The 15,575-nt window shown below is 37.8% G+C and overlaps 1 protein-coding gene across 2 annotated transcripts in view; it reads right to left on the bottom strand.

The window, feature by feature from the left end:
- LRP1B (LDL receptor related protein 1B) overlaps positions 1-15,575 on the bottom strand; it is a 623,792-nt gene that overhangs the window by 201,465 nt on the left and 406,752 nt on the right. For both annotated transcript variants that reach the window (XM_038143324.1, XM_038143323.1), the window contains 6 exons: positions 14,273-14,492; positions 12,449-12,638; positions 7,442-7,564; positions 5,275-5,415; positions 1,890-2,015; positions 52-168 (listed from right to left, as the gene is read on the bottom strand). In XM_038143324.1, coding sequence (XP_037999252.1) covers positions 52-168; positions 1,890-2,015; positions 5,275-5,415; positions 7,442-7,564; positions 12,449-12,638; positions 14,273-14,492 — 917 coding nt within the window. The remainder of the gene's footprint in view (positions 1-51; positions 169-1,889; positions 2,016-5,274; positions 5,416-7,441; positions 7,565-12,448; positions 12,639-14,272; positions 14,493-15,575) is intronic.

The raw sequence follows: 15,575 nt of genomic DNA, 5'->3' as shown, positions 1-15,575 counted from the left end.
TTATATGTTACAGAAGAATTTTCCTTCCCCCCAAAGCAAAAATCCACTTACCACAGGACGTCATTTCATCAGTTCCATCTCCACAGTCATCCTCCCTGTCACACAGCCACGACGTCGGAATACACCGTCCATTCCCACAAGAAAACTGATTAACCTGACAAGTTCTTGCTGTCAAGACAAAGCACTCCAAAAATACAAGGGAAATGGACTAGATCCATTAGGTCTCTTGGTGGGCGTCTGATTTTAGAGGCTGCAGGGCTGGAGGGCACCAGCAGCACCTTTCCCCTGCTCTGACTAAACATCATCCACCTCCTTTGATTTCAGAGAAAACTGAGGTCATCTGCAGGGCTGTTTTACCTCTGCTGTGTGGAATTCTTAGTGGTTTCTTCCTCGTAAAATAACATGACATTCTAGATGTAACTGTGCAAAACTGGGTGGTAAAAAAGAATTAATATGCACTAATGCTTGAAGCAAACAAAAATCAGGGCATAAAAATGCCCCCCAGTTGGAATATGAACAACCTGTATTCCACACCATGAACAATGATCTTGTGAATTTTGTATTTAAACAGGAAAATGGGAATTAGCCTGTGTGTGATGTGCTCACTGTTCTTAGAATCGTTGCCTTTGTAAACACTTAACTGCAATCATCCATTAAAGGAATCAATGCATGTCTTTCTCCCGAAGAAACAAGGATCACTAAAAGAATTTGTTCTATGTAGCTACAGAAATTACTTTGAAAGCTGATGAGTACTAAAATGTCACTAAAAAGCTAACATAGAAAGCTGTCATTAGGTATAATTTTGTTTATTTAAAATTTGAACCCATAAAAATGCCAGAGATAGCCATACAGATTTTGATTCCAAATTTAAGCTTTTACAGTTGACCTGCATGTTATTTAACTCTTTAAAAGAATGGCTGATATGTCAAAGACCCCAGTGACAGAAATAATATTTCTTCATTTTTATTTTCAGCTACCATTTTCCTTTTTCTTCAGAGAAGTAGCCCAAAACTCAAAAGATGAATCTAAGTTTAAAATATTTCAAAGTATTTTTTTAAACTTTAACTGTGTTTGCCACTGCAGGAATAAATGCAAAAAACAAGAATACAAAATTTGATCCACGGCCAACTGGCACAGGGTTAAAAAAATGGTCTTCAAATTAGACTCTCACCTTACAAGCAAACAGTTGGATATCAAAGAATATCAAGGCAGTAAGGCAACAGGGAATATTTTAATACACAATACGTGTTGTCTTGCACTGCACTTCAGTTCAAAACACTCATCAGCTTATTGATGGCTGGCATATTTGAGATTTAATGCTTGTTTAGAGTGCTCTGACAACAGCACTAAACATCTCTTCCACACAAGCAAAGGACAGATTTGGGAATTCCATGATTTACTACAGTGGAATCAGTAAACAATCCTCATCTTGCTATTTGCTTAAAAACCCACTCACCAGTTAATAACTTAGAAATGAAAAGAATTTCAAGGCACCGAGTGGAAACTGAATAACTAATTATGCATACACTAAATCAGCATAAAATAAAATTTACCAGTGACATGGCACCCATCACAGCACGTTAATAGAAAAAGTTCTAACTGCCAAAAAAGATTTGTACCTCAGAGTTTGTACCTGAGCATTGCTTTGACAGTCAACCCATGTGGAGAGATTAAGAGCTGAATAACTTTGGAAAGCACAGCCAAGCACATGGATTAAGTAAAATATAATTTTCATTCCATCCTGGGAGGCATCAAATTCTGAATTAATTTAAAATGTCAATAATCAGATTAAAAGTAGCAGCTTGGTCCAGTTCAGTTCAAATCAGTCCTGAACTATTCATAGAACTGAAGTTAGAAAACCTGTTTGCACAACCAAGTAAAATTTTTACCTGCACAAGTTTTATTTGATTCGTCTTCGTTATTACCACAATCATTAGCTCCATCACAAAGCCACCTCTTGGGAATGCAGCGATTATTTTGGCACTTAAACTGATCATCAGGACAGCTGTGATTGACTGTGGAGAAAAAAAAGTGAGGGTTTCTTTTTCCCCCCTAAGAAGATAACCTGAGGAAAACAGCTGTGAAATCTGTGAAAACACATTAAATGCTGTTCCCTAGTGATGCAGTTAGTGTGGTTATCTTGTATGCATAACTACCATGACATAAAGATTGTTCAGCAAACCAGCAAATTACAAACATTGCAGTGCTTCAATCATAAATTAAATAATATCTAGTAAAGATGCCAATATGGGGATCCTCTTCTATTAGGTGATTAAAGCTAGCAGCATTTTATAGAGTCGTTTCCTTAAAGAAACACGTTCTTAATCACATTTGGGCAGTGTGATGAGGTTTGCAAACTAAAGTGCATATAAACAAAGGAAAACACCAAAGGGAACAGCTGCAAGCTGCTAAGTGCAGATCCAAAATATGATACCACAGTGAGCAGGGATTTGGGCAGGTCATAAAATGCTTCTAAAATGAGGCACATTACTGTCTATGGCCACATATAGATCTGCTGTTTACTCGCCATGAAATTGTAGGTGTCAAAAAGTGAAATATGCAACGCGGTGTAAAACTAACAGAAAAAAAAAAAAATCTGGTATTCAGGAGTGAACAAGGTATCTCTCAAACTGGCTACCAATTCTCAAGGAAAGGACGAAGCTGAATGCACAGGATTTATGTAAATACTATTGGCCTGCTCTTGCAGCTGTAGTAAGTGTTTATGTTCTGCTTCTTTCATGCTAATAACATCTATTATTAGCAGATCTTGCTCATCTCAATCTAGACAAGAACAGTAAACTGCACACGGTTCCAAACGCTGGGTTAAAAATAATCTCCAGCTATTTTTCACCCATTCAGCCATGCACAGGCTCTTTTTTAAAGTTTAACATACATCTGGAAACAAAGGGTATTTAAAATGAAAGGATGTCTTGCAGGCTTATCCTTGACATTTCAGTAGCTTTTATCTTTGACCTTTCTGCCTATTCTTGCAATTGAAGACGACACAGAGCGAGGGCGATATCAAAAGCACACGGACCCTGGTCTGTGTGCAGGGTGCAGCAGCACAGGAAGCAGAGATTAATTAATAATCTGAGCAGAAAGGTGTCCCAAATCTCATACCTCCAAAGTTTGCAATGTGACTGGAGAACAAAACTGGGAGCATCCAAGTAATAAAATCACAACTTGAAGATTTATTTTTTTTTTTAAATTTGACTTTCATACTTGACATAGATACTGCTTTAAATGGTCGTTAAGCATTTGCTCATATATTTTTAGTAATGTGTATTCTACTCATAATTGCAAATATTTCAAACTCATAAAGAACTATTGGAGTTACTATGGCAACTGCTGAGAAGAGATCAATGTTATCACACTGGCCATGTAAACTATAGATCACGTTCAGGTTTAAGACCAGTTTATTATTTCATTTATATTTGTATAAATCCTCAGAGAATTACAAGATTTGATCAATGAACTGGTCTTCCTTACACTAATTTAAAAGACAATCAAGTCAAATCTGCTGAAAGATTTTCCTTCTCACTCTCTTTATTAGCTGAGCTCCTTAATTTAAGTGCGGGAAATGATGGTTTCAAAACAAAATGAGAGTAAGCACTACAATTCAGAACTAAGGAAAAAAAAATAAAATATTACTGAAATCAGCAATGGCTACCACATGGAGCTACCAAAATCCATAAATGCTGTAAAAAAATAAAACCAAAAAACCCCAGAATGAAACAAAACAAATCCAAAACTGGCCATTTAACAGCCATATGGCAAAAGGTCTGGGCATTACAGAGGATCAGTTTGTATCAGGAGAATCAGGCCTGTGTGAAGCAGGCAAGATGATTTACCCATGGATGAATAAACAATCACCCTTCACAAATATATTCTCTCAGCCTTACCAGCTTCACAAAGGCCTCAGCAGAAATACACACGTTCAGTTTTGGATATCCAACACCTAGAATCACTTCAGAAAAGAGCAATGAAATCTAAAAAAAACCCTGCCATAATCCACTAGGGAAAAAAAAAAAAAAAAAACCAAAAAAAAAAAAAAAAACACACCAAAAAACCCAACAAAACACAACAAAAAACTAACAAAACCCCAGAACAGTTTGGAGTTGTTTGGTCTCCAAGAGATAAGAAAGAGAAACTATGAAAAGAGTTTTCAGACTCAACCATACTTCAGAACAGAAGAGTGTTCATGTCTACAACTGACTGTCTACAACTACTTTCATTTCAGTAAAGGAGATTTAGTTTAGAGAAATGATCTAAGGACAGAAATAGAAAGCATTGCGACAGAGTAAGGAAGAGAATTCTCAATGCTGCGACACCAATTTTAAAGCAGGCTACTTAAGAACCTTCCAGAAATGACAGGGACATAATTGGTAAGTTTTCTATTATTTTTCATTTCAACAGTGGAACTCCTCTACAGCTGAAAAATACATCTTTCGTAAAACTGTAACTTTAAAGACAATGTACATTAATTTAATACTCCAGGTGGTGTAGGGATTTGGGATTTGGGTTTTATGGCTGGTTTGGTTTTCTTGGGGCAGTTTTGGGGAAGAAGTGGTTTGTTTACATTGTTGGTTTGAATACTTGTAGAGTTTTTTTGGTTTTATTTGGTTTTTTCCTTTTTTTTCCTGAGGATTTTTGGGTGTTTTTTTAAGAAATGCATTATACAATCTCAGAAATTTTCATGGTTGGAAGGGACCTGCTAAAATCCCCTAGTGTAATCCCCTACTTGAGCAGGGCCAGATGGAACAGGTTTTTCAGGACCGTGTCCATAGAAATTTCAAGCATCTCCACAGACAGAAACTACACAACCAGTTTGGGCAATCTATTCCAGTGTCTGACAGTAAAATGTGTAATCTTTCTAATGTTCAGATAAAATTAATGCTTTTCACTTTGTGCTCATTACCTCTTGTCCTGCTAGTGACATTACCAAGAAGAGCCTGGCTCCCTTTTCCACTCCCCCCCATCGGGTGTTATACTGTGACCCGTGTAAGAAATAGTGGAAAACAAAGCAAAAACCACCAATGTTTAAAGAATCAGGAATGACAATGCCAACCCCAAAAGATGACTTCTCTGGCACTGTGCTATGCAACGAGTGCACCAGCGAGATTTGAAAGGGCTGCCATTACTGCACACAGGAAATGAAGGAAATTAAAGATTTGCAGGAATGGCTGCAGGGTGATTGCTTTAGTTTGCACGGTTTGGTTTGCAATCCTTGAAGGTGAGCATGGATTGTGGGGTGAAAGAGAAGTGCCTACGTACAGCAGATGTCCGAGCGCTCGTCACTGCCGTCCAGGCAGTCGTCGTCGCCGTCGCAGCGCCAGCGCTCCTGGATGCAGCGCTTGTTGCTGCACTGGAACTGCTCTGCCTTGCACAGCTGGGGCAGCACTTCTCCCTCTTTAACTGGGGAAAGCATCCAACAAGAACATCACTTTATCTGCTTGGTGCACCCAAAATGCAATGCTGCCCCTACATAAATACATGTCACAGAATTCACAGAATGACCGGGCTGGAAGAGACCTTCAAGATCATCCAGAACAACCCAGCCCCAACTCCTAACAAAACCCAGTGCCATATCCAGTCTTTTTTTAAACACATCCAGGGGTGGTGACTCCACCACCTCCCTGGGCAGGCCACTCCAGAATTTTATCACTCTTTCCATGAAAAGCTTTTTCCTAATATCCAACCTTCATTTCCCTTGGTGCAGCTTGAGGCTGTGTCCTCTGGTTCTGTCAGTGCTGCCTGGAGAAAGAGACCAACTCCACCTGAGCACAGCCACCTTTCAGGAGCTGTAGAGGGTGACAAGGTCATCCCTGAGTCTCCTTTTCTCCAGGCTAAACACACCCAGCTCCCTCAGTTGTTCCTCACAGGGTTTGTGTTCCAAGGCCATCAGCAGCCTTGTTGCCTTCTCTGGACATGCTCAAGTGTCTCAACATCCTTCCCAAACTGAGGGAAATATCAATTCTTGTTCTCGCACTTCAGAACATTTTTAAGTAAACTCAGCACATCCGAGGCAATTCCACCTGAAGCCAGTGGTGGCACATATATCTGAGTGTGTGGATGAAGGAATGAACTTTTAATAAATGGAAAAACTCTGAAGAGAATGGCACTCAAACTGGTTTTTGAATTGGTGTTTTTCGATTAAAGTGTAAAATATCAGTTTAAATACTGCAATACCTCATCAACAGCAAACGGGAAATATTCTGACAGACATTGGCCAAATTCTAGTGCACATTTAGAGATAGGAAATGATTACTAATAAGCTGATTCTTGTATCCGAGCAACAACGCAAACACCTGCATTATGCACTGGTACAGACTTGGTAGGGAAGAAAGGATAAAATTCTGCTGGGGTAGAGTTAAGTAGCAAGCTAGAAGCTTATTAATAAATCCAGGCAGATGTACTCCTCAACATCAGGTTCAGGATGCTTCATGTGTAAATGCCACACATGAGTCCAGGACCCTCTGAGGAATACCACAGTCCTTGGAAAGAGCCAGGCAGTGATGTCTGTTGGGAAAAATCCAGGAAGCCTGCCCCATTCCAATTTTAAAGTCTCTAACCTCTCTTCCTAATGCCTACATTCCATCTTACCAGTGAGGAGTCCCCATTCCAGTCACTTCTGCTAGAATGAAAAAGAGCTTTTAAAGAAAAGGGATGGCTCTGCCTGGTCCTTGCAGGCTCCATAATGTTCATCATGCTATGAAATAATCCTTACGCTTTACTCATCTCTACTGAGCTTATTGCTGGAGACATGTAACATGTTACAATTAATTTCAATACATCAGTGAGACTTAAAAAAAAACAGAGAAAATGAAAATTTTTACAGAGTTAGAAACAACAAGTCTAAGCATTTTAAAAAAAGAGATACCTGTATTACCTGGCAAGTTATTATTTTAATTGAAATACTCACCTTTTATTAGAATAACTTTTTTCATTGTTTCAATGAAGATACATAAAGAAAAGATGAAAGACAGCAAGATTTGCACAGTCTGTGTCAGAATCTACCATACATAAATACATCTGCTTGATATGTTTTATGAACAGTTTCATCATGAGCATTTCAATGTCAGATTTTTGTTTAGGATACTTAGTAGAATAATCTGAAAACTGTTCATATGTATCTAGTTTTATAGTTATATTGATCAATTTATGATATTTTAAAATATTTCTGTGAACTATTTAAGTGGTTTATCATATCAGATATGCTGAAATATTTTCCAATGCATTTTATCCTTAAATAATGTACTTAATATTCTGTTATCTTTGGAAAATCTTTTATATTCTGTAAACTGCCAACTAGAATATTTATTCAAGTAACATTTCTTTGTCTTATAGACCCTCTAGGAGGCCACACTTTCTGGTTTTATTTTCAGATCTGACTTGATCCCTTAACAGCAGCATCGACTCAGATATTCTGTAAGAATCTTACTCATGCAGGTTGTACTGTTTTCCTCCAAAAGCTGATTATCAGCACAGGCACAAACTCTGCCTCCAGGAATGGCCAAACAAAGAGTGCTGCAGCCTCCATTATTAACACGACAGGCATTATCACCTGGGAAAAGAAATAAAAAGTAACTTTAAGAGCCATGCTAGGACTAAACAATGGGGTTTTCAGTTGCCTTTTTTTTTTTTTTTTTCTTTAGGAAGACAAATGAAGAATTTTTAGCAATTACATTCCTCTTGTGTTAGGAGCACAATATTCTCAGGCTTTGGTTACTGTGGGTTATAATATTTAAACATAATTATTTACAGATCACAATACATAATAATAATAATAATAACAATAATAGTAACACCACAAAAAACTGCACCATCAGCTCACAGCATTTTATCTGCCTGTTTTATGAAAGGAACAAACACTGCAAAAATTTTGGCACAGCTACATGAATGCAGTGGCTTCAAGGAATCAAACAGCAGATAAAGGAATGTTCTGAAGTTAATTGGCATCTGTACACGTTAAAACAATGTGACTACAAATACAGATTAGGGAAAAAAAAAAGAGATAAAACAAAAGTAAAGAGTGATTTATGGCAGATATAATACAGGCAAATATTCCACTACTCTTTTCTGAGCACATCTGCCATTGCTATGCTCTGCTTTTCTGTGTGATTGTTCCTTCCCCAAGCTGTTCCCATGAAAACACTGACAGCTGTCAGGTGTTTTACCATCCACCAAGGGCTGCTGCACCCTCACCACCTCCTGAGGCAACCAGCCTTCAGTGACAGAGAGCCCACAAATGTCCCAGTTTCTGTTTGCGTCACTTTGGTCATGACCTTTGCTTAGATCTGCGCTCCTGGGGACACCCAGCTTCCCATGAGCAAAGCTCTGCTCATTTCAGGTGCTGGTGAGAAGTGACTATGAGCAAGCAAGATACAAAACTTCACGTCTGCTGAACCTTTAAATGAGAACTTTTTTCCTTTCTTTTCATCTTCCCGTTCTACTAAAAAGCAGTCCCTGCTTTTAAAGGTGTAGAAAACATTTATCAGCTTGCTGGGCTAAACCAGACTCCATATAATTCCCTTTCCTCAAAGCTCCTCACTTCAATTTTCATTGAAAATATAATATTAAGTTCTCATGGAGCTGTGAACATGAATATTAAAGTGTCCCATCAGAGCCAGTCCTGCAGGTGCAGGGAAATCTCTTTAAATTATCACATGAACATCAGACAATGAATAAACAATTCAAGATTTTGAAAATATTTATATTTTAAGATGTACCTTAATAGGTCTTACAATTAAGCAATGTTTAATAACCCTGTTTAATAACCCTCTATACTTTTTCTGATCCACCACCATACACAACAGTTCTTAGAAGAAATGTGTCAACAATCCATTAAAGCCCCACTGAACTTTTTAATAAAATTGTGCAAAATGATTAATAGAGAATGATGTGAATGGCCATTGTGGTATCTGCATTTCAGTGGACAGAGGGTGAGTGAGATGACAAGAGCACAGCTCTATAACCAGGGAAAATGGGAATTCTCTGAGAAGTCTGAGGGTTTGATCACAATTTAAGAAAGAGCTTAGACTGGACACCTAATACACATAATTACATCCTGACTTCAAGTGTGAGACTCTGATTAAATCACTAAGAAATCAACTGTTACAGCTATGGCCACCAAAACAGAAATATTATGAAAAAAACATCAAAAACTTCAGAAATGTATTTGAGTCTAAATTTTGGAAAACCTCGGGTAAAACAAAGCCTCAGAAAAAGTAGCCTTGAAAGTCTCTCCATCTTTACAGGGCCATCATTGCACAAATCAAAGAATGCCAGTAACACAAAGATTTAAAAAGTTCTCAGAAGCTGCCAAAATAAACAAACCTAAATACAATCTTCAAAAGTGACTCCAAAATTACATGGCACAAGTCAAAACATTTGCAGTGATTTAATTAGAGCATGTACATGAGTTTGTCACCTCACTAAAAGAGAATAAAACTATAGAAAAAAGGACTATTTCAGCCAAATGTAGAAAACACATGATGATTCTGAAGCCCAATGAAAGCTGAAAATAAATACTATCAACAATTAAATCACTAGATCAAAGTCAAATGGTCCATCTTGAAGATGAAAAGTTCCTACTTAACCTCATAATTGGGATGACAAACTCCTGCACAGTGGGTTATGTGCTAGGTAAAGTGATAAAAGACGGGGTGGTGACAAGGAAAATAGAAGTAACAAGAGTTAAAGCAAAAAGATCCAAGATAAAAAGGTTTATAAAGTGCAGTCTTCAACCTGGAGGTGCAATGAGACCTTCAGTCCCATCAGTCTTGCTGAAGAGACTCCTAGGCTTAAATGTCTCCCAAAACACAGTTCAAGCAGGTTAAGCCTCTTTATTGAACAAGCTGCAGAACCTGTAAAGCTATCAAGTATTTGGGGAATTGAATTTCCTCGACTACAATTCCTAAGAGTTATTTTATATGGCTTTCAAAAATACTTTCAAAGCAATTATCATATTTTTCATATTTTGACAGCTTTTAAAGCAGTTATTGCCCTGTTGATTGCATGTGAATAAATCAGGCCAATTCCATTTTAATTAAGCTAAAAAATTAGTCCAGAGCTAAACCAACAATGTAATTGCATTTCAGTCATTGTTCCCAGAAAAAAAAAAAAAAAAAAAAAAAAAGCAAACCATGCACATTTGTTTAATCTTTTCATTTAAGAGATACACTGAAGTATTTATTGCATTTGCAGCTTCTTATGAACCCAACCTCAAGTACTGTTAAATTGAGTAAGCCCACTCTTAGGGTCATCCTCCACACATGAGGAGCAGCAGCCTGGTGCTCGAGCTCTTCTTTGCAATCTGAGGAGTTAAAACATTAGCTGATTTCAAAAGAGGCTACTTTACCTGCTGGGTAAAGAATTATTTATATGGAAGTGGCAATCCAGGCTTTCAATGCACTGCAAATACCTGCAGGGTCATATTCTGAATGCAAATCCAGCTCTTATGATTACTATGCCTCACCCTCCCACATTTTATGATGCACAGAGATCCAAAGACTCAGCTTAAGAAATTAAGGCAAATTCTAAGCTCTGAAATCAAGGGGAAAAACAAACAAACAAAAAACAAAAACCCCAAAACCAAAACAAAAACCCAACAACAACAACAACAAGCATTCCACCTCAAGGGAATCATGCCTCATGAGAGACAATGAAAAATACTTCTCCTTGAGGAGATCCCAAAAGCTTCATGTCCCTACCCAAAGCACAAGCAAAGCAGGATTGGAACAGTATACTGGAAAAGCCCCCCTAAAAAATGCCAGTCTGAATTGAACCATGCCCAAATGAAATGACAGTTCCTTCTTGTGTGACAAGACCAGCTTGTGTGACAGTTTCTGCTCGTGTGACAAGACCAGCAGCATCAAAGCAGTCACCTCAAAAGATCACAGCCAAAAGTTTCTGAGGGATGTGCACATAATCTTTAATATACAACTCGTCTATAAAGTGGTTTTTCTGTGGTTTTCTCTGTGCACCAATTCAGCCTTGAGCCTGCTCTTTTACAAGGAAAACAAACATGCACACACTCACAAATAGTTTCTTTAAAAGAAATTTTTATGCTCCTTCGGGAGCAATGGCAAGATCAACCTCACTGAGCATGACAAAAAGGGAAGTTCCTAAAGGCTGCAGTTAGCTTACAAAATTCCAATTACAATTTCAAACAAAGAATATATTAACAAGCCAAATTCCCTCCCTTAAGACTTTAGCTCATTCAGCAAAACTGTCTAAGAGGCAATACTTTCTCTCTCTGGTGTCAGCTTATTTGGAAGCCAACAGCAACTGCATTAAATGCCCCTTTTTTCCTGAAAAATAAAGGAATTTTCTGAGTACCAAATAAAGCAGCAGTAGTACTGAAAGCAAACACTGCATCTTCTATTAGCAGGCACAGCATTCTGAAATTTGGCCACCTTGAGGGTACATTTGGGCCCAGATTTTGCCTTAAAAACACCAACCAAACAAAGCCCACACAAAATCCAAGGAAAAAACCCAAACAAAGTATACTTTTACATGTCTCTGAATGTCAGAAAGAGTCCCTGAAAAGCAGCCATGATAAGAGGAACACTGCTGCAGCAACCTGACTTAGCACAGTGCTACACAGACCAGCTTGGGTTAGGGAAAAGAAATTTAGATGCTGCAGTATCAGAACAGAGAAAATTTAAACAGTAAAAAAAAAAAAAAAAATCATCTTTTAAACAGTATTTTATCTATATTAATTCCTGATGCTCATTTTTATGTTTGGTGGCAGACCAAACAATCTGGTAATTAGAAATACGTTTTAACTAAAGCAAGCAATACATACTCAACAACTCATAGGAACTCTGTATGTAGTAAATGGAATTCAACGTTTCCTTCAGTAAAACACATTTTTATCTTTACCTGTAGAGTAGCAATTTTGTTTTCTAAATTCCACCCATGCAAACTTATGACTTTTATCTCATTTCTTTACTGATACAAGTAGAAACAACTATGGATTTTTCCACTACTCTCAAACTACTTCTCTCCTGTGCAGCATACAGTGTTGATTGCAGACCAAGATGGGGGAGCAAATTAAAGAAAAATGCAGGCAGGATGTATGATCTTATTTAAGAAAAGGTAAATGTAATCACATATTTTCTATCTATGAGCCAATGCAGATATGTTGCCCTCTGTCATTGATACTTGCACAGCATCTCTTGGTCACTCAAGGAAGAAGGGCAATATGTGCAGTGCGAATGCACAGAAGGAATTCAGACAGGAATAATGCTGTGATTCACTTTTTTAGTATTTATGAGAGAATCAATTTCTACTTCAATGGACTGAAACTCTGGGGAGTAACTTTCTCGTGCCACAACTCCTATTTGTTTTTCTATTTTTCTTCATCCAGTCACCTCAAAATGCTTGCAGACTCTAAGGGAAAATGCCCTTTAATAACAAAACTCTGGAGAAACTGTGTACGTACCTTGCTGTTTGCGTGGATCATAAATCTGGAGCCCAAACAAAGGTGGCTTCTCACTTCTTAACAGTGTCACATTCCTTGTTACCAGATCCAACTGGAATATTGACCCATTCATGTAATCTGTCCAGTATATATAATTTCCATGGTGTGACAGTCCAAAAGGATGGTTCAAATCTTTTCCATTGTAGACTACCTGCAATTAATTAGTGGTAGGTGAGCATCAGCAAGGTTGAAAGAATCTTTAATTTTTCAGAGAAGGTAAAACAGGAAATAGGAGAACTGAGATCATTACTGTCCCAAACATAATGACCTATTGCAATAAAATGAAATAAAGAGTGCAAAGCCCTTCTGTGCAGCAGAATATAAATTTCAATATCTAACTTGAAAAAAAACTTAATATAAATCCACTTTAAGTGACCCCCATCAGAGAACACAGCAAGTGATGCAGTCTCTAACCCTGGGAGGATTTGAAAGATGTAGAAGTGGGGTTTAGGGTCATGCTTAGGGGTGAATTTGGCAGTGCTGGGTTGGACTTGAAGATCTTAAGGCCTTTCCCAACACTAACAATTCTATGACCCTGGGATTTTATCCCAGCAGATTCAGTTTGGAGTCACTGGTCTCCTTCTTCTGGCTGGGATCCTTGCTTGAACCAAAAGCCTTTTTTCTACCTTGTCTCTAGAGAGAAGGAAGCAGCTCCTCAGTAGCCCCACCTTGTCTACTTCTAGACACAAACCCAAGAGAACAGGGAGATAAAGACAAGTAAAATACTCTTTTGAGGTTATTGACAAACATCATCCCCTTTTGCCCTTTAAATTTTCTCTTTGGACTTGGAATTGTTTTAGTCAAAGCTCCTCATCTCTGAACTGCTTTTGATCCAAATTCATCAATCAGTCAATAATCTGACAGCTATTAATGGAATTAAGGACCTCCCTATCCCCCAAAATCTTTACTGTGTTGAAGAATTATAGATGTGACTGATCCAGTTAAATTTTGACCAAAATAACCTATAATTAAATACAAATTATTAAGCATCAAAAATTAGTATCTTAAAGTTTTTTTCAGCTACATAAATTCAAGTAGTTATGCTTTTTTTATTACTGCTCAGGATTATAGAAAACTCACTTTTCAAAACAAAACAAAAAAAAGAACAAGAACCATTCTGTGACACACATCAAAATAAAACCTGTAGACATGTGTTTCTTATTATTCACCAGTCACTAATTTTATGAAGCAGATGGTAAAACTTCCCCAAATTATCAGACTCCGGTATGAGCCTTAACCATTGTCAAAGTGTCTTATTATGTGCTTGTTGCTCCTACAAACCCACACAGAATGACTGCACAGACTTGGATACAGGCATTAGTAACAATTAAAGAAACCTCTCTCCACCTTTGACAGCATTTGCTGAGTGCTGCCCCTCTGAATATTACCACAAATGCCCAACAGGGGCACAGAGATTCCGAAAAACCCATCCAGCAAAGTTCAAGGAAAAGCCTGTCTTTGGCAAAGCCAAAAAGAAAGGGTTTTTCTACCAAAAAGCTCTTTGCAGCGTCATGGCTCAATACAAATATAACTCATTGCCACATGAGAAAAATAGGTAGAAAAATAAAATAAAAGTCAGGTTTGGTGTCACTTAGGACAGAGGAACACCCTAAGCTACGTTTCAGCCTCTCACTCGAGGCTGCCACCATCGTTCCAGCAGAGGTGACACGGGACACGCCGTGGGTTCCGCAGGCTTTAAAATCCTTGGGAAGTATTTTTAACACAACACAATAAAATCCAGAGACAGAACGTGCCTGAGGCAAACCAGCAGCATTTCTCTTTTACCTTTCTGTCAGTCCCATTCAAATAGATCCTTTCAATGTGATCATAATAGGCATCACACCAGTACAGCACGTTGGCACGGTAGTCCAGAGTCAAACCATTTGGCCAGAGCATCTTTGATGTGACAAAAACCTGCCGGCTGTAGCCATCCATCCAGGCCTTCTCAATCCTCCCCACGCTGGCATCTATTTCATCTTCCTCCCAGTCTGTCCAATACATCCATCTAGGGAATTACAGAAATGAGCATTCAGCTCCCATTCTAATCAGGTGAATTGTACCTCAGGCTTTTAGCAGCAGCTCGTCCAAGCCAGAGCAATTTTGACTTTCTCCTGTTTCTTTCCATTGCTGTTCCTGCAACTCTATTTACTGTCCCTGACCACTGGATGCTGCTGAAGTGACACTTATGTTATTTTGCTCATATTGTGATAAATCACATGAATACCAGAGAACCAACAGACAAGAAAAGGGAAAGAATGAAGATCTTATTTATTCCCACCAGAATTATAGGGTCTCTTTATTTGTTGTGTTTTTAAACCATTACTTGCATCGACTTTGTCAAAAAACCTCACATTTTTACAGGGAGCTGGTTCAGGCCAGGATCAATTTGCCTGTATGATGTAAATCTCCTTTTTATTACACCTAATTCTATCAAAAAAGTTGCAGCACAATAATTATTTGCACTCTGGTTTTAGAGCTAAAGGATAACCTTGACGTTCTGTGAATTTCATGAAAGAAGCTAAATCTCTCAGAAAACTGTAAGGTGCACTTTGTTCATCACAAAATAGTTTAGAAACAGTTGCTGTGAAAATTAGTTGAAAAAAAGCCAGTAGGCAATTTTAGCATAGTTTTATGGCTTATAGTGCAGCAATATAGATTAAAAAACCCAAACAAAGTCTGAAAGAAAAGCACCAATATTACTTTGGAAAAGTTTAAAGAATCTATTAACTCCTCTAAAAGTATTGGCTCAGAGGAATTCTATCAGCCATTCTCGACTGGAAACTACAGAATAAACCTTTCCTTATTGAATTATTGTGAATATTGTATTCTGTTACAGAATTTGCCCTTGAAAACTGTGATTTTGACCATTTAAAATACAAAACTTGGACTTGTACAAAAAACAGAGGGTAGCAAATATGCGAGGAAACACCACTTTTCTTTTTTCTCTTCTTTTTAAACTTGTTTTTTCCCTAAGGAAAATGAGTTAATGGGAAAAAAATACTTAGAAACCTGTAAGCACTCTGTGAATCATCTCAGATTGTATGACATACAGTCACATCCTTTCATAAATGAAAACATTTGCCAGACA

The sequence above is a fragment of the Motacilla alba genome, chromosome 7 (assembly GCF_015832195.1).
Source record: "Motacilla alba alba isolate MOTALB_02 chromosome 7, Motacilla_alba_V1.0_pri, whole genome shotgun sequence".
Lineage (NCBI taxonomy): Eukaryota > Metazoa > Chordata > Aves > Passeriformes > Motacillidae > Motacilla > Motacilla alba.
This window is presented reverse-complemented; position numbering and strand designations above follow the sequence as displayed.